Consider the following 19,281-nt stretch of genomic DNA (forward strand, 5'->3'; position numbering starts at 1 on the left):
CCATTGGCTGGACTTACCTGAGGGCAGCTGAATCATTGGTGCCTGTTGTCACCACTGTGATAACAGGTGCTTGTGGTGAAGGCAGTGTCTGGACCTCGCCAGACAAACAGCAGGGGCTATGGTGCAACCCTCACCTTACCAGAACGGTCTCTAGATAACCTCTCTTCCCACTTCTTCCTCTGGTTCACCCTCGCTGGTGAAAATAGGTGATGGTATGCCATTTGTGCAAGAAGGGAGAGAGGTTGGCTTTACTGAACTGTCAGGCATCAAAGAAACTTCTTGGCCTCCCCATTCAATTATTTTATCACCAGGAAATCAACTAAGACATCCAACAACAGAAAGAATGGGTAGTGGTGGCAGTGGGGGATGGAGGACACAGAATGGAGGTGTAGAGACTCGGGGATGTGGGAAGGGCCTGAGGTGGGGGTGTGAGACACAGCTGGGAAGGCAGCAGTTGCCACCTTAAGACAGTGAGCTGTGTAAGAAACCAAAGAGAGTGAGGATGTGAGGAAGCAACTCATGGCTTAGAGCTTCTACTTCACGGATACTCCAACATTAAACAGCACTCATGGTGGGAGACCCTCCATGACAGAGAGGCATTATTGCCCACCTGAGTTTTTAAGGTAGGTATAAATTAACCCCTGAAAAAAGAACAGTCTTTCAAACCATCTTTAGGTTTTTTTGATCTACATTTTTCTCCCAGAATATCATTATATAAGAAACAGACTAAAAATGAAAGAGTTGGCCTGGTAACGGAGCTTTTAGGAGGCCCTGACCTGTCCTCTGCAGCCTCCCGCCTCTTTCCAGAGCTCTACACAGCCACTGGGTAAGGTCAAGACCACTGACCCTGAGTGTATGTCTCTTTCCAAAAGCATAAGAAGCCACCCCAAAAGAGAGTCCTTGCCCAGAGGCTAAGGGCTCCTCAGAGATGAACAGTTCACTTCCTGTTGCCACATTTTAAACTATTTATTGAATGAGGCAGCACAGACAGAATGGAAAACAACACAGAATCCATGCTCTGCTACTGAGGTTTTGTTTTTGTTTTTTTTTTCTTGGCAACTTCTCAAACTATTGGGAGGGTATTTCACCACAAAGGAATATGGACTTTAAAGCCCCTGGACAACTTCACAATGATGATAAAAAATAATAATTAAAAAAATAATAAATTGTAGAACTAGGACTGTTTATATGTAAATATCCCTTCCCTCCCCCCATTACGTACAGAAAAGAACATACAAAGAACACAGGGTAGTTTTATATAAAACAAGCAAATACAAGAATCTGAAACTTTTCTCAAAGGCTGAGCAAGACATGAAGAATCTTTTAATGTTTCATTAAAAAAACAACAACAACAACAATAACAAAAACCACATTAAATACACTGTCACACACATGGGGGACCTAGGAGGAGGGAGCAAGAGTTGTCCCTGTACTCAAGGAGCGGAGATTTGGCCTGTCAAAAAGTCAGGTGAATTTAGCCACTGGAGGCTCAGGGTTTGCAGCTGGAAAAGCCCAGGATTTAGCAGTTCCAAAGAACGTCCAGAATAATCCACTGTGTGCACAGAAGCTGTCTGGGGCCTGGGCCACAGGAAGCACCTGGGAGCACGGCCTGGCCGAATCCTCCTAAAGCAGGCGGAATCCAGGAATACAGTCTTCTCTTCTGACACACGTTGTTGTGATGGCCAGCCTTCCTGAGCCTGGGGTCCCACATGTCACAGTCTTCTCTGTTAAGACAGCTACAGACAGCTAGAGAAAATGGCGCCCACTGGTGTACCCTGGTCTATGAAGATTTTTCTCTCTCCCTCCTTTCCCTTCCTGCTCTTCCCACCTCTTCCCATTCTCCCCACCCCCATACACACCCACAAGCACACTTAGCACACACCCCTCAGACCCTTAACACTTCTGTTACCTTCAGTTTATATACATGACAAATTCAGGGTTGACCTTAAAGCCAGAGCAACTCTTTAATAGTCACGAAATCTAGAAGGATTCCTGGGAAGGGGAGGAGATGGGAGGCTGAGGAAAACTTCTTGTTCCTGCCTGGGAACCCCTTCAGGACATTCACCTGCCTATGGCAAGGTCAGCACCTGGGCCAGCCGGAGGAGGAGTGTCTCAGCTGGCAGACCATGTGACCCCTGGAGCTTGCAAGCGCTTTCTGGACCCCACTGCATCCTGGAAACTCCTTCCTCAGGTGAGTCCAGCAGAGAGTTCTGGGCGGCCACTGGGAGGCAGCTTTGGTGAAGGGCATGGTCACCTCTGCCTGAGTTTGTCAGTAGCTCAATGCATGACCCTGGTATGAACAAAAACCCGGTGACTGTGTCTGGCCACGTACCCTACCACCCACTAAACTGGGTGGATTGTTGTTTCCACAGCTCACCTTGATTTCATACAGATAACTCCATGCGGGTTTCATACATATATATATGTATATATATACTTTATCTATATATATGTAAATGTGTGTGTCCATATGTACACATATACATATATTCACACTCACACACACACATTAAGTACACACGTTTCCGCAGAAAGAAGTCCTGCCACAATTTGGCCTTTTTGGGACAGTGAAATTGACAGTGCAGTTTCTTACTCCACCAATCCCAGAAAATCAAGAGTGGTGCTTTTAAAAAAATGCATTTCCAAAATCTGCTGCCTTTCTTCCTTTTTAAAAAAAAAAGGTTAACAAAACTTTTCTTCCAAAGTCGAGAGACTTAATTCCATTTGATTGCACCTCTGCAAACATGTAAAAAATTTTGAAGTAGACTAGAAAACGATGCCATGATACGGCTGCATGTCACTGTTCCAATGTCACCACCTCCACAGCCTGGCCGTCCATGGTGACTGCGCTGTCCGATATCCTGGTGGTCACTGGGGCCATGGCCACCTGCACCGGGCCGTTGCCCTGGGCAAGGCTGGTTACCACTGTCTGGTACATGCTCACAGGGATCTGGACCAGGCCTGGAGAGACAAAAGCAAGACTGTTGGTAGGGTGCAAGCTCAGACTCCCCAGTGCTGGCTAGACTGGGCTCTAGTTCTTCAGGTTGTCACCGTTTGCTGCTCCCAGGAAATCACAGGCCATTTCCCAGGCACAAATAAGTCTCTTCTCACTCCACTTTTTAAAAACATATTCTCAGGAAAGAAAGTACAAAGAAATTGTGGAACATGCCTCAAAGGAAGGCCTCCACAACTTGCCATGCACGAGAAGACCCTGCCTACCTGTATCTTTTTTTTAGTGTGAACCCCCTCCCCCACTAGCCGTCCTCTCCAGCCACCTTTCTCTGAGAAAGAGCCACTCTTCTTTAATACTCTGCTATGCTGTCTGCCTTCTTCAACCTTCCTTCTACCTATGCTCAAAAACACTTCTGTCTCTTACCCTGTCTTTTGGCCTCAACTCCATCTATGTACCTCCCTTCAAAGTCAAGCTTATTAAAAAAAGAAAAAGCCAAACTCATTTGCTGCCTGATTTTAAGGGTAATCCATTTCCAGTTAAGTAAGGCCAAATAAATGCACGTCAACCTTGTCTTCCTTCTGAAAGTAGAATCACAGCGAACGGGGGAATGGTTCCAACTTATCAGAGAAGTGCAAGCTGCAATCCCATGCCCAAAGGGGGTAAGATTTTCTATCTATCTATCTATCTATCTATCTATCTATCTATCTATCTATCTATGTGATTGGGCTTTGAGCTCAGGATTTTACATTTGCGAAGCAGGCAGTCTATTGCTTGAACCACACCTCCAGTCAATTTTCCTCTGGTTATTTTGGAAATGGAGGTTTTGAACTTTCTGCCTGGTCTGGCCTTGAACCTTGATTCTCCTTATCTCAGCCTCCCAAGTAGCTAGGATTGCAGATGTGAACCAGCAGAGCCTGGATGGAAAGATTATATCTAGCTAACCAGACCAGGAGTGCCCCAACCCTAACACCCAGACCTCTGTAACAGGACAGCGAGGATGTAGCCACTGTCTTAAACTCACCTGGGCAAGTCCCAAGAAAAGACCACATTTGGTGGGTGGAAAGGCCTGTTCTAATACCAACTCCAAGGCCTATAGGTTACCTGGCTCTGTCCCTGCACACCCTGACAAGCAGTATTTCAATGTGTCACCTTAAGGGACACAGAAGCAGCGGAGACAATGTGGGAAGAAGAAAACAAAAACAAGTAAAAACTTCCAAACTCTAATATCCTCAGAGATGAGAGGTTGGTGCCATAAAATGATACGCTATAAGAAATATGAAGCTGGGCATGGTGGTGCACGCCGCAGTCCGGGGTTGAGGCAGGAGGGTCTGGGCAACATAGTGAGGCCCCTGTCTCACAACTCCCCCAACCCCCCCAACAAAAAAAAACAAAAACAAAAAACCAACCATCCAATAAAAAAAAAATCAACAGAGTATGAGAGAAATTTTAAAATAAAAATTGCAATAGATGAAATATATTCAAAAGAAGGCTGGAGGGTAAGTCAAGGAAATCTTGCAGAGGAGAAAAAATTAAAAGAAAGTACAGGGAGAATATGAAACTTAAGAGGTCTAACTTGGAATAAAAGGGTACAGAAAAAAATAGAAGGTAGGAAATTATTGGATGCATAAGTAAATTTCAAGAAATGAAAAACATGAGTTTCAGATTGAAAAGGCCCAGTTGATACCTGCATAGCACAATAGATGAAAAAAGATTCAGCTACTCAAGACACATCTTTGCAATTTTTTAGAATACCAAGGACCCTTTGCTTGGATCTTAGATACCAAGCAAAGATTTACAAGATTCTAGAAAGAAAAAAGAAAAGGAAAAGTCATTAAGAAAGAAAGGAAGGAAGAAATGAAGGAGGGAGGGAGGGCAGGGAAGAGAAAAAGTCATTCACAAAGAACTGGGAGGGAATAAGTTCCGAGAACACTGCCTTCCAGCATGTGAGGGGAAATGCTCTCAGGCAGCCCATGAAATAACTCCGTATTACCTAAACGCAGGTGAACAAGAAAGCCGCCTCGGCATGCGGAAGGATTCAGAAACTTGACCCCCTGAGCCCTTCCAGGAAGTTCTGCAGGGCTGCTTCTCTCTCTCTCTGTCTCTTTCAGAAGGCAGTGGCCCTGGAATCTAGGGGGTCCCCCCCACCAAGACAGGGGAGGGGGACAGGGCTGGGGACCCTCAGAACAGGGGTGCCAGAGGAGTTCAGGAGCTTGGAGAATAGCAGGGCTGGACACAACTGGAGATCGATCACCCGCTAAAAAGTGAGGGCCCTTCTCCACCCCTCCCCGAAGCATGTGTTTACTTCAAGAGAAGATATAAGTTATAGTAATAATATGCTCAACAGCGAACAATTTTTGTGCAGTTACAATAATATAAACACTTATACCAAGTTATCCAAAAATTGTGATCTCAACTTAAAAAACAGTACAAACTATTTAGAAAAACAAACAAACAAACAAAAAAAACCAGCATAAAATATTACCTCTGAAGACTTTTTAAAAAAGCCTTATTTAAAGTCTTTTCTGGGTGACTATGCCAATTGAAAATGCAGCCTTAAAACACTTGTAATCCAGTGCTTCTGAGACTCCGTGGTATTTTTGATGCCTGTGCACATGTTCCATATTGAAGTACTGAGTGCCCCACGAATCCACAATGTAGTAGCTTAACTTTATTTTTGGCTTGTTCGTGGTACTGGGGATTGAACACTGGGCCTGAGCTGCTGGGCAAGTGCTCTGCCCCTCGAGCCCCACAGTTAGCATATGCTCAACCCTAAACCTGCCAGACCCAGATAGAAGGGTGCACCCCTGACTCCGTTATGCCGGAGACTGAGGTACACCCCCTACAATCCCCCAGCTGCAAAAACAGACCACCTGGGAAAAATGCCCAGAACTAAAAGGGCTCAGCGCATAGCACCAGTGGTGGAGCACCTGCCTGGCAAGAGCAAGGTCCTGAATTTGTGCAAAAAAAAACTACTGCTGCAATATTGGGTCCTATAATGTCTCACTGTGTCCAAAGACTACCCCAGTACTCCTCTCCACATAAAACTTGTATGTTTGTTTGATGTGAACAGGACTTAAAAAGAGATGTCAGAGTATTTTCTAAAGCAAAAATATCCTGTGTGAAATAAAATATTATTTTACAATGTTATAATTGTGTGCACTTACTTTCCAGAGTAAGTTGAGGGGTATTTGAACATGAAATGGGACTTGAAACTTTTTTTTCATTGCTTTTTCTTTTTTTGAGGTAGGATATCACTAGGTAGCTCAGGCTGGTCTTGAACTTGTGATCCTCCAGCCTCAGCCTCCTGGAGTGTTATTAGGACTACAGGGCACCACTATGCTAGGTGAGCCTGCTCTGATCTATCTTTGCTGTCATTTTCCTACTCTCTCACAGGTAAGCTGTGCTCAAAATCCCCCTGGACTATTCTTAGTTTCCCAATGTATTAGTGACACTCCTCTGTTCAGTTCTTTGCTCAAGTTGTTCACTACATGGAATTTTCTTACCCACAGTCCTTCCCCTCTACAACCCAGTTCAGCTGTCCCTCCTCCTGGAAGCCTGCTCAACACCAGCTGGGGTCACTACCCACAGCAGTCCTCAGTGGGCACTGGGACACTATATCTAGTCTGGCTGGGGCCACTTACTGCATGTCCAAAAGCCTTCCCACCTGGCTAAGAGTTTGCTTGAGGTCAGGCTTGGCTCTGGTTTATTTTGTATTCCCCACAATGTGAAGGCCTAGGTGTGTCACAAATTGGCCTCAAAACAGCCTTAAGGGCAACAGACCAAGGGAGTCCATTGTTGGCCTTAACCAATGTGCAGTTAGGCCCTAAACCCCAGCCTCCAGACAGGCAGGGGCCTGAGCATGTGGAGGGCCATAGGGGTCCCTCAGCCCCTCCCAGGGTATCATGACTATCACTGATGTTAAATTCTCCTGTGGTCAAAACAGGCAGGGTTAATGAAGTAAGCCTGAGTATCCCATGGAAAGGCCAGGACACCCGTGTCATTCTTCGAAGCATCCAAATGCTGCCAAACAGCAACCAAAACCAGAAGCAAAACTCCATCCCATTCATTGCTCTTGCTTCTGGGCTTGGTTCAGTTCCAAAGCTTCAAACTTGGGGGACAAATCACGAACTTTACAAATACAGTGACAATGAGCAGGAAGAGCCTTTCTGTAAGCAAGTATCTGGGTGAAGAGTAGGGTGGAAAGAAATGGGAAGAACTGTAAAACTAAATCTCTTTCACTCTGGCTATGAGGTTTGAGTTTCCTATGATGTGGGTTCATGTCCAATGCTGTTGTTAAAAGTTTTCAGGTCATGAGGGCTGGGGGAGTGGCTCCAGAGGCAGAGTGCCTGCCTAGCAAGTGGGAGGCCCTGAGTTTGAATCCCAGTGCTGCCAAAAAAAGAAAGGTTTTCAGTATCATGAAGATTTGCCCCAGAATAAGATGGAGAAAGGTTCAAATGCCAAAATATATATTGGCTGGCACTGCTATGACCAGAATGATCTTTCAAACATGACACAAGGATCTCATTGCTGTCCTCACAATTCTCCAGTGGTTTTCAGTGGCTCAGACTACAAATCCAAACCCCTTTGTAAGTATTCAGTCCACCAACTTAGCCTCTGCTGCTCAAGTAAGCCTGATAATCCCCTAAGCCCCACACACTTTACACACCAGCGAGAGTCTCACTATGTAGCTCAGGCTGGCCTCAAACTCATGATCCTCCTGCCCCACTCTCAGGAGCCTCAGTGCTGGGATTACAGGCAAGTGACACAGGTGAACTATCTGAAGTTCTCTAAACGTGCACCTCTATGCTCACGTGCACATGACTTTGGCCTGGAATGACTATCTGATTCTTCCCTCAGCCATCAGCTCTAGTCTGTGCCCTCCTCTCTTGGGTCTTCTTCCCTTGGGGCCCCCTGGCACTTTGTACAGGCTGCTGTAGAGGAATGGCCTTACCCATCGTCCCTGTTTGCATGTCTGTGTCCAAGCAGACTACAGACTCTTTAAGGAAGGGGTGAGCATCTTTGAGGCCCTGTCAGTCAGCAGGTGCTCGGTTGCCTGCACTCATGACATGCTTCTTCCAAGGGGCTGAATGATCAGGTAGGAGGAGACTTGTAAAGTGACTGACAATGCGTTTCAACAGGGGCGAACAGCTCAGTAAATAATGTAAAATGTAAATGCAACATACTATGTGTATATGCCCACAGTATATGCCCAAGATTCATCCAAACTAACTTTCTAGATTTCATCTTCTGGATTCCACATTGGTCAAGGGAGAAGAAAATTTGGCCCTTACATGGGGTAATGAAATGACTTCCATACAAAGCTGTCTTAGGGTGAGTAACTGTGACAGTGACTACACATCTAAAGAGCTTTTTAGAGGGAGAAATTCTATATCCAGGTATAACCTCAAACACCTGGAAATCCCGACTTCACCATCTTCTATAGGCAGCTTCAGTCTACCTCCACCTTAAATAAATGTATCATTGTGGGGGTTTTAAGACCTCTCTCTCTCTCTCTCACTCACACACACACACACACACACTCACACACATATTTCAACATGGGATTAGGTTAAATCGCCTCAGTGCCTCTGACCTAGCAGCCTTTATATCCACAGCAAGGGAAAGGGGGGTGGAACTGGGGGCTTTGAAACCCAGCAGGCACTAAATCGGGTGGCTGCCCTTGGAAGAGAGATGATTAAATGCTGAGATACAGTGATCAGGCTGGGATTGTCCCCCACCTGCTCTGCTTGCCCTGATTAGCCCTAATCTAGAGGCACACGCTAATCTAAGCTTGTATTCTGGGTCATTTCAATTGATTAAGCACCAGGAAGCCCTTCATGTTCTACTGTAAGGGCTCAGACGGAGTTCCCTTTTCCTCTTCGGGGAGACTGCACAGTCCTTCTAACAACTCCTCAGCCTTCGTGTGGTGCTCCTTGAAGCTCACTCACACACTGCACACCCCTTGATTTCCGCTGGGACCCTGAGGATGCAGGGCAGTGTCCTCCTTCACAAAGGAGAGACAAAGCTCCATGGGCAGAACCCTGGGCTCACCAGGAAGGCTCCAGGAGACTGCAGTACCCCTATATTTCAAAGCTATGCAAAAGCTTAAGAGTTCATTCAGTTTAGTAAATCCAATCCATCTTTTTCTTTAAACTCAGAAATAAAACAAAGTTTATTTAAAAACAGACAACACAGATACTGAGGCAGGAGGATGGTGAGTTTGAGGCTGGTTTGTGCTACAAACCAACAAAACAAACAACAAACAATCCTACCCCTCCCTGCCCCCAAACCCCACCAAAAAAAACCCAAAAAACAAAAAACCCAGCCAAGTGTGGTGGTTCATGCCTGTAGTCAAAGCATGTGGGAGGGTGAGGCAGGAGAATCACTTGAACCTCTCAGTTCAAGACCAAGCAAGGAAGAAAGAACCCAACACCAAAACAAAACAAAGCCCCAAACTGAGAGAGAGAGATTCCCTCCTTTTCAAATGATCAAGTTTTGAGGATGCCAGGTATCCAGGCTTTGAATCTCTAAGTCTTTTTATGCCTCAAAATGTGCAACACCTAACACTGGGGCCAGGGGACCAAAAAGGGAGAGGACAGTCCTCTTTGGGGTCACCGCTGCCTCTCCTGCAGCTTCAGGGTGAGTTATGTAGCAATGGCCAAAATGGAAAAAGACATGAAAGGCGACAGACCCAGAAACTTCAGGTCCTAGCTCAAGGATCTTCATGTCAAATAGTAGGGTTCCAGACTCCCTGGAGGAACTGCTGCCTCCAGGACCACATGTCCTGGCTGTCTTTCGATTTTTTTGTTTCTGGGTGGCACTGGGGTTTGAACTCAGGGCCTCATGCTTACTGGGTAGATGCTCATACGGTCTGAGCCACTCTGCCAAACCCATCTTGACTTTTTAAAAAAAACTTGTCGGATGTTATTCTTGAGCTCTAATAGTGAAATATACTCCCAGTCTTCCTTTTCCTCCTTACCTCAATAAATGGCAACTACATCCTTCCCGTTGCTCAGGCCCAAACCTGTGAAGTCACCCTTGACTTTGTATCCAATACATCAGCAAATCCTGTCAACTTTCAAGTGTAAACCAGAGACCCATGGACAACCTGCCTCCATGGACACTTCTTGTCTGGATTGCATTTTTGCTTCCTTCAGTCCCTGCAGAGGGATGGTTCAAAACTGCCACACAAAGTGACAGATATGGGGACATGCTCTGAAAATTCAGATTCCCAGGCTGGGCCTGCTCCTTGTGGTTGTGTGTGTGTGGAATGCCCTTCCTCTCCTCCAGTCCAATGCCTCTGTGAGGACCCAAAGGGAGACCGTCAGCAATGCCGAGGGCCTTCTGTTGTGCTGTTTGCTCCTCTGAATTAGGGTAACCATTCTTTAAGGTTGTCAATCAGTCTCTCTGAGTTCAATCCCCTTTAGGGTGATGGGGGATTAGAAATAATAGGGTGAATTTGATCAAAGTAGATTACATGCATGTATGGAAACCACTTTGTCCAATGAATATATGCTAATAAAAAATTAGTTCAAGCAGGGTGCTATAATCCTAGCTACTCAGGTAAGTAAAGAGTGGGAGGACTGTGATTCAAGGCCAGTGAGGGAAGAAAGTTAGTGAGACCCCATCTTAACCAATAAAGCTGGGCATGATCACCTGTCACCTTCACTATATGGGAAGTGCAAACAGGAGGATCATAGTCCAGGCTAACCTGGGCCTGTGAAACTATTTGAAAAATAGCTAAACCACACGCGATTGAGTGCCTGCCTAATAAGCCCAAGGCCCTGAGTTCAAACCCCATTACTGGCCCCCTTCTCCCCAAAAAAAGTCTTACTCCCTTTAGGAGAAGCTGTTAACACACAGGGTCTTGCTATGTTGCCTAGGCTGATCTAGAACTCCTGGGCTCAAGCGATCCTCCCACCTCAACCTTGGGTAGCTGGGACTACAGATACATGCCACCATGCTCAGCTGAGAAGATATATTTTAGCAGAGTCAAGTTTTTTTGTTTTGTGAAATGGCTTATAAAGAGAGTAGACACCTGGAGTACACGAAATCACACGTTATCTACTGATTCACGCTGCCCTTGCTGCCACATGTTAGGCTTGGCCTACATACTGGAGGGCAGTAGAGCACCATGCACAACACAGTTCCTGAAAAGCTTCTATAATTTGGAGCATGGTCTTAATAAAGTGAAAAGCTGCTCATAGTTAAAACTTGCATTTCATGGGAGGTACAGAGTATTTTGTAATTTTAAAACATAAAAATAATTTGTAGAGCATCCCATCCCAACTCTGTCCCTTTAGTTTTCAGAAATTTTAATTAAAAAACAAACAAACATATGCCTTTTATAAGCTAAGAACTAAAGTTTATTTCTTTTTCAGTTGCGGAGGTGAGTTAAATTTGAAGAAGATAATATCTCCGTCTCCAACAATGTAAGTTCTGCCTGGTTGTCTGCACTTGCCCGCAGCCTTGACTGCATTTTCAGAACCTTCCTCTTTAAGATCTTCATCTTTCATTACTTCAGCCATAATGAATCCCTTTCCAAAATCTGTGTGAATCTTTCCTGCAGCCTGAGGAGCCTTCATCGCTTTCCTGACGGTCCATGCATGCACTTCATCTGGGCCTGCAGTGAGAAAGTATTCTAGTTGGAGTGCTGCAAACCCAGCCTTAATGATCTGTGGCAAAGCACTTTGTCATGTTTGCTTCCAGATACTTCTGTCTCTACTCAGCACTCACTCATTCTCTCTCTCTTTTTTGGAGACAGGATCTCACTATTGAGCCCAGACAGGCCTCGAACTCTTGAGCCTCCTACCTTAGCTTCCCAAGTAGTGGGGATTACAGGTGTGTACCACCATGCATGGCTAGCTGAATGTTGAAATACTGTTTAAATGAGCAAGTGTGTGACCCTTTCCTACAAGTACCCTATAGTATCCTTCCATCACAATCATATTGGTCCCTCAACGTACCCTAAGCACTATGTACATGTGTCCAGCAGATCCCTCAGCCTAGATTATTCCCTGCTGATCTAAGAGCCACTCTTCTGACAATTTCCACAGCTTTCTATGGGGTTACAGCACACAGAGAGTCCACGAGGTTCTCTCCCTCCTGTGATTTTACTGCCTGCACCACTTACTTGGCATGGGATCTATACTGACCTGCTTCCAAGTAGCTATTGTTTTCTCTCTTTTCTTTTCTTTTTTTTTTGGGGGGGGGATGGTACTGGGGTTTGATCTCAGGAGTCTCACACTTGCTAGGCAAGCTCTCCAACCACTGAGCCACTCTACCAGCCCTTTTAGTGTTGGATATTTTTGAGATAGGGTCTCTCGAACTATCTGTCCCAGCTGGTTTTGAACCACGATCCTCCTGATCTCTGCCTCCCTAGTAGCTAGAATTACAGGTGTGAGCCACTTGTGCCCAGCTTATTTCCTCCTTATAAATCTGCTTATTTCAATTGTTGGCAGGACTGTGTCGCTGAATACTGAGCAACCTGAGTGTAGTGGGTGCTTAATAATGAAATATAATGTGACTTATAATTGACCATATTCTTCATGATCTTAGAAACTGGACTATATTCCATCTAGCCTTGCCCTTTGCAGACTGAAGAGCCTTGAAACCTTTCACTGTGCTCCAGAGTGAAATCAGCTTTCTCCATGACAACATTTTGAAGGTGCTGTAGTCAAACACTGTGGCAGTGTTTTTCATGGGAGGGTAAACTAGGCCATTTTACTTCCATTAAAGCTTTTCTGGTCAGAAAGACCTCCATAGGAATCCTGATTCTGCCATTTAACACCTTGTGAGCCACAGCTTCCTCAAGTACAGTGGTAGTCACTAATTTCACAGAGCTGTTGAACCAGATGTGCCCACATAGGCAAAGCCTGGTACAGTGCTTGGGCATACAGTAGGTTTACAGTAGTTGCCAGCAGCTTTTCAAAGATGACTTTGAATGAGAGGTTTGAAGAAATCTAGTTGGGATCATGGACGTTAGACCAGGGCTTGGAGAGGACAGAAGAGAAGCAGAGCAGAGGCAGCACCCATCTCCATCAGCACATCATTTGCCAAAGTCCTCCCCAGACATAAAGGTTACAGATGAAGCCATGGAATTAGGCAGAGGGGTCGGCAGGCAGCTTCCTCTCTGAAACATGACAGTGGTCACCACCAGCACTAGAACTGTCCTATGATGGAGACAAAGTAACTGCCACCCCAGTGCATTGGTAAATAGATAATCCAGGCCTAACCACTAAACAATACTAAGAATACTAAGAATGTTAAAAATATGACTGGGGCTCTGGCGGTATAGCTCAGTGGCAAAATCTTGCTAATACATGCAAGGCCTGGGTTCAATCCCCAGAGCTACTCTTCCCCCCCCCAAAAAAAGAGACACATATGGTTGGGGACAGTATGATATGGTGTTATCATAGTGACAAATTTCAACAGGCTAGGTGTGAGCCAAGCAGAGCACAGGGCTGCAGGTCTGGTTGGTTACCCAGCAGCGTGGCTGCCATCCCCTCACCCCCCAAGATAGGGCAGGACAGAAGGCCTGCGGAAGAATGGGCCTTTCATTTCCCTCCCACGCTGGGAAACCTTTGGGAATTGTTGTTTGCGGTAACTGAATCTTTCAGCCCAAAGGCCTTCCAAATTGGCCATGGAATTATCTTTAGTTGGGAGAAAAATATTGATGGTTGTGACAAAAAAACAGAGAACTAAACAAATAATAAAGACAACAGTTGATGGAAGAGAATTCTTAAAATCCAAATGAAAATTTATGGGGTAATGCCTTCTGTATTTTATGGACATGAACACTGTGTATCTCAAGAAAACACCAGTTTAAATGGTGAACCAGAAGTATATGATTGTAGATAATAAGATTAAGTATGGAATGAAAGCACTGATTATATTATGTAACTTGTAGTTTTTAAGAGCCATCATGGATATCTATGGGTGACAGGCAGGAGAGAAGTCCTGTAAAAACTCTTTTACTTGCAGGCCTGGAAAAATGTTTACACCAGGCTGATGTCTAAGGAAAGCCACCAACCATCACATGAAGAGCACTGGGCATGTTCACACTGAAACAGAAGTAGAAGGTGATAAAAGGAAATCAGGCAAGGAAGCCAGCTCAGTGAACAGGTGGCAGATAGAGAGGCTGGAGCCTAAGCAAGGACCAGATGGAAAGAGGACAGATGTAGAGCAAGAGAAGGAAGGTCATGAAAAGAAGGTCAATATGAAACCAAAAAGAGGTCTAGGTAACCCTTATGATAGTAAGACTAGGTGGAAAGACAGAAAAAGCTTGAGCTCAGGGTCTCAAGCTTGCTAGGCAGGTACGATTCCACTTGAGCCACTCCACCAGTCCCTTTTTGTGTTTGTTATTTTCAAGATAGGGTCTCATGAACTATTTGTCCGGCCTGGTTCAGATCCTCCTGATTTCTCCCTCCCAAGTAGTTAGGACTACAGGTGTGAGCCACAGGTGCCTGGCCTTTTCTGTGTTTTCTAAGTCCAAGGCATTGGGGGAATTGGGGGGATTTGTGAATTAAAATGTCTTGCATCTGGCTAATATTGAACATTCTCATGAAGCCAGGAGGAGCCTCACAGTGCCCTGGTGTTTGGGCACCCAAATCTTAGCACCCAAGATTTTTGCCCTTCTTGCCAGACAATCTCAAGATGCACTTAGAAAAATTGCTTCCTGTAATAATAGTCACAGCAGTGCCTCTGTTTTGTTGGGACAATGCTACCCTGTCCTTGTCCTGATTTTGCAGACCACCACAAAACTCCTCATTCTCCCATCTTACAAGCCAAATGTTAAAACTGAATTCATTTTTACTTTTTAGTAAATGTAGCTCAAAACATTTTGAAGATATAATTTCATGCTGTTCTCTTGAAATTACTGGAGGTGCTCAGGAACATTACGAAATCAGGGTTTTGTGCTTTTAGTATTCAAAACCATTGGAGATTGACTGGAGCCTCCAATGTGGAGCTGAACTAGCTAACTCCTAAATCTGAGGACCACGGCCTTACCTCCCTAAATGTGCCCAATCTCATATAAGCCTGATGACCTGAACATTTAAAGCCAGAAAGACTTTAACTGAAAATGGCAGGAGAGAAACGCCTTCTGCGAGAGCTTGTGGAATATGCATATGTTCAGATCCAACAGTGAAGAGAAGGGCAGGAGGGCTCAGTGAATTCCCAGAAGCAATTGCTGGGAGAAGGATGGGAACACTTGAGCTCTCCAAAGCCCACACACCAGTGATCGAGTATGGTTCAATTAAAAGTACACCAATACTTTTAAACAGAAAGTGGAGCAGAGATGATAGAAACCTTAGAAGAAAGTCACCAAGCTGTCCAAAAGTTTGCAGTAGTTAGGTGCAGAAATGAGTAGTGGTAGGTCCACAGAAGAGTTACCCAGAGTTAGCGACAGAGGTTTTTGTTGTTACTATTTTCAAACATTTTATTATGGAAAATCTCAAATAGGCACAAGGAGCAGGAATGGCACAACAAACTCTTTCTTTTGCCTATCATCCAACCCAGTCTTTTCTACCTGAGCAGACAGACAAGGCAAGGAAGCTTCCAAAGACACACTCTTGATTTTCAACCCTTGCTTAGCGTAATCTGCAGAGCAACATTTCTGAAAAATTTGAAGCCCCAAAATGGAAACTTTCTAAGAACATATCAAGATCAGAATTACATGAGCCAATGAGACTCCTATGACAGTAGATTATGAACAGTCGTGGGTTTGATTGTCACACAGGAAAAAAAAAATCTATCTCAGTAAAGTTTCACCTTCTTTTTTTCTTCCTCAAGTCAGTTGCCCTTTATTGGGCATTAGTTCTCAGGGCATGAAGGATTCAGTGGTGACTGAGCCCCTCGGAGAGAGAGGACATGCTTGGCAGTGCAGGAGGTACCATGCACGAGCCCCTCTTCAGTGGTTCTATGCTACTGCCCATGTTTGGGTTTCTTGTAGGAAAGGTAGCTGAAATGCATGTAAGCTGCTGTACCACACTTAACCCCAATGACGTAAGCTTTCTTCACACTGAGGTACTTGCTGAAATGCCAGAGGTAACCGCTTGGAAATGCTCCAGTGAAGTCTTTAGGTATAAAATACTACATCAATATCCAGCTTAGCAGCTCCCCTTATTTGACATCTATGCGTTTCTTCTCACTCATTGGAATGATCGATGCCATCTTAGGGTTCTGGTGTCTGCTGAGCCCAGTAAACACCTTTTTTTTTCCCCCCCAGTAAACATCTTGATCAAGACTCTCTCCTTCTTATCTGAACTGTACTTGGCACAGGCAAATTGTTACTGGGGACAAGTTCTTTATAAAAGAATCCAGCTAATTAATAAAATAATGACCAATTATCAATGGTTACTAAAGCTATTAGGTGACCATAAGATGGGGACTGCGTCAGAGGAGAGTCATGCCCTTCACACAGAAGTAGAGCCTGGAACGGCAGCCTCAGAGTAACTCCACCCTCAGCTGCTTCCTTCTCTCCCCAAGGATGAACCCACCTGCAGCCTTCTTGACAGGATCCACTTGCAACCTTCATGGTCTGCCATAAAGAGGCCTGACAAGAACACAGAACTGTTAAAAAGCACTGGGCAAGATGGGCCAGTAGAATCTGTTGCAGCTCTGCAGCTTCCCACACACCCCAGCGCCCAGGGCACACGGTGTCTCTGATGCCCACTGTGAAGCACTTAACAAACCCTTCACTGAACACCCAGCTCACTGAGTGCTCATGGTGTGTGTTTATGCAAGCTTGTCTTACACTCAGTTCTTAGCTGAGATGAACAGAGGGTATGTCACTCTCCTCTCAACCTTCCCGTTAACTGTCATTTCTGATGTGGTTTTCCTACTTACCTAATTATGTCTTCCTTAAGTTAATATGAAAACTAATTTGTATTTCTTATGTACTTAGCAGCTGGGGGGAGGGTGGTGGAGGAGATGGCTCAGACTGGCTTGCTTGGAGACACGGTCCAAGGATTTAAAATGTGTCACAAGTAATCTGCCTGAGAGATAATCTGTATGTGACAACTAATAGTTGACTATATCTGCATTTATAAAACTCCCAGGCCACTTCTTTGTGCAGGACTGCTATGAGCACAAGTAACATTAGATTTATATGATTCAAGTCATTAAGAAAAAATTCTGATACTGTCTACATTTGTGGTAGTAGTGTGTACCATATGGGCTTTCTCCCAGAAGTCAAAGCAATCATGTGGTAGCTACTAGAGGCAGACTGATGGGGAAGCAGCATGAAGGACACACATGCCTTGGCCCCGAGGTGCTGAGAAGGGAAAGGGCTAGCAGCCTAGGGTTCTACTCTCAGAAGTGCTAGCCATACTCCACACTGTCCACAGAAGGAACAATTCACACGTACACCCCTGACCAAGTGTTCACATGGCCTCTTTTAATCAGAGGAGGTTTAAAGAGAGAGAATTCTCTAGTCCAAAAGCAAGGTCAAGAAAGTTTAGGGAAGAGAGAGCTGTTTGAAAGTATTCTTTTTTTGCTTGCTATAATTCAGTATATTTTTGCAAGGGGTAGGGAAAGCACATGAAGTTCTTGGAGGGAAAAAAATGTTAATATGAAAAGACTAAAACATACTGAATAGGTAGCATGGCTAGAAAGAGCTGTTCTAGAAACAAATTTCTTTCCCCCCTTCCACCAAGACTGAAAGAGAAACTCCAAGGCAATAGTGCTGTGCACTACAACGCTGGGTGACAACGAACACGTCCTAGTTACATGCTGTTCAACACGGTTGCTATGGAGGGCTCGAAATGTGGCCTGTGTGACTGTGGAACTAAATCTTTAATTTTATTTGATGTTCATTTAAGTTGAACTAGCTAGAGTACTAAAACCTTCCAGAACCTCCAGGGTGTCAAGTGCACATCATAAGTGTGCATCAACACTACCCCATCAATGCACACAGAGTGTAGCACTGTAAGACTTGCCTTTGTTTAGATGGAAACTCAGTCTGAAACCACACGCTTTGTATGGGCCTGAAACATATTTCCTGAGCATTCCCCTTTTACATCATAGGTTCCTTCCTTTATTGCTTTCCCCATCTACTTACTTTAACACTCTCTAGTCCCCTCAGCCTGTACGTGAGAACAGCATCGAGGAACAATGTGGCGTAATGTACATTGTAGTACTATGAGCAGTATGGAGAGGCTGGTCCAGACAAAGTCAGAAGAACTGCTGGACGCCAATCTGATAGTAACGCCTTTGTAGTTTTGCTCAGAGCACTGTCTCAGTTTCCATATTAAGACCCCTTCAGTGATTCTCAGATTCTAGTGCTGGCTTTACAACAGCAAAGATTTTTTTTTTAAAACTCAATTTCACTTTGAAAATTCCATTTAAGCTCTGAAAATCTCTAAATTGAGGCTCTTCTAAGTAATGAAGATTTGGCGTAATTAGAATGTCACAGGTAATTGTGCTGACAGAGCAAAACCAACATGTCTCTTACTGGGGGCCTTTGCTCTCAGTCTGACCAACATGAGGAGAAAAGAGGCTTTGTCAGGAGCAGATGTGCAGTGGGAGGCCCCAGGAAAGCAGATCTGTTGAATGAAGCAGGTGCCACTCAGACATTCACTTTACTGACTGCAACCACAACCTCCCCTTCATTTGATATCCTGCTTTTGGCAGGAGGATGGAGAGAGCATCGCACAAAAAGGAAGCATGTTTATCCTGTTCAGATTACTACTTTTGCCAGGCTGCTGCTGCTGCTGGATTCTGCACATTTGCTGTTTATTAAGGAAATGGCAGAGCTGGGTGCAGGGAAGTGAATCCCTGTATTTATAGGGGTAACCTGAGAGCCAGCGGGCCCCAAACCATGCAGGCCATGATGTGCAGGCTAGTAGAGTTAATAACAGTGTGCTGACGTTCCTTCAAAATCCTACTAGAAATAAATGTAAATAAAAGGAACCTTAAAAACTTTATTTTGTAAGAATTTGTCCTGTTATACTTTGTTCCTGTGTAAGCAGTGACGAATGACCCTTTAACATGCTCAATTGGAACCTAGTTTTTCATTCATGTATTGAATAGAAAGCACTCCAATTAAACTTGTCCAATTATGGCTCTGGATTTGGTATGCAAAATAACCAATTTGCTTTGCAGAATATTGCCTTTAGTGTTAGGCACCGAGATTCCACCCTTGTTAAAGGAGTTGGAACAATGGAAGACTGGAATCTGCTTTTCATATACACAGACTCAGAAAGATCTGGGGACCAACAGGAAAGGCAAATGAGATACAGAACACTTCTTGGCCTTGAGGACACTAGGGTGGAGGCGATCTTGGTCAGTGGTATCCATCTGCCAGTTGGCAAGAACCTTCTGGAAAT

At 44.7% G+C, this 19,281-nt stretch overlaps 1 protein-coding gene across 17 annotated transcripts in view; it reads right to left on the reverse strand.

The window, feature by feature from the left end:
- Window positions 1-1,301: 1,301 nt before the first annotated feature.
- The window catches only part of Nrf1 (nuclear respiratory factor 1), a 117,193-nt gene continuing 99,213 nt past the window's right edge, over window positions 1,302-19,281 (reverse strand). For 10 of the 17 annotated variants that reach the window (XM_074063285.1, XM_074063262.1, XM_074063281.1 and 7 more), the window contains one exon: window positions 4,816-11,576. In XM_074063285.1, coding sequence (XP_073919386.1) covers window positions 11,320-11,576 — 257 coding nt within the window. In that variant the 3' untranslated portion in view covers window positions 4,816-11,319. Of the gene's footprint in view, window positions 2,962-4,815; window positions 11,577-16,448; window positions 16,509-19,281 lie in introns of those variants that run through there. The other 7 variants (XM_074063336.1, XM_074063345.1, XM_074063316.1 and 4 more) reach the window with 5 other exon arrangements.

The sequence above is a fragment of the Castor canadensis genome, chromosome 2 (genome assembly GCF_047511655.1).
Source record: "Castor canadensis chromosome 2, mCasCan1.hap1v2, whole genome shotgun sequence".
Lineage (NCBI taxonomy): Eukaryota > Metazoa > Chordata > Mammalia > Rodentia > Castoridae > Castor > Castor canadensis.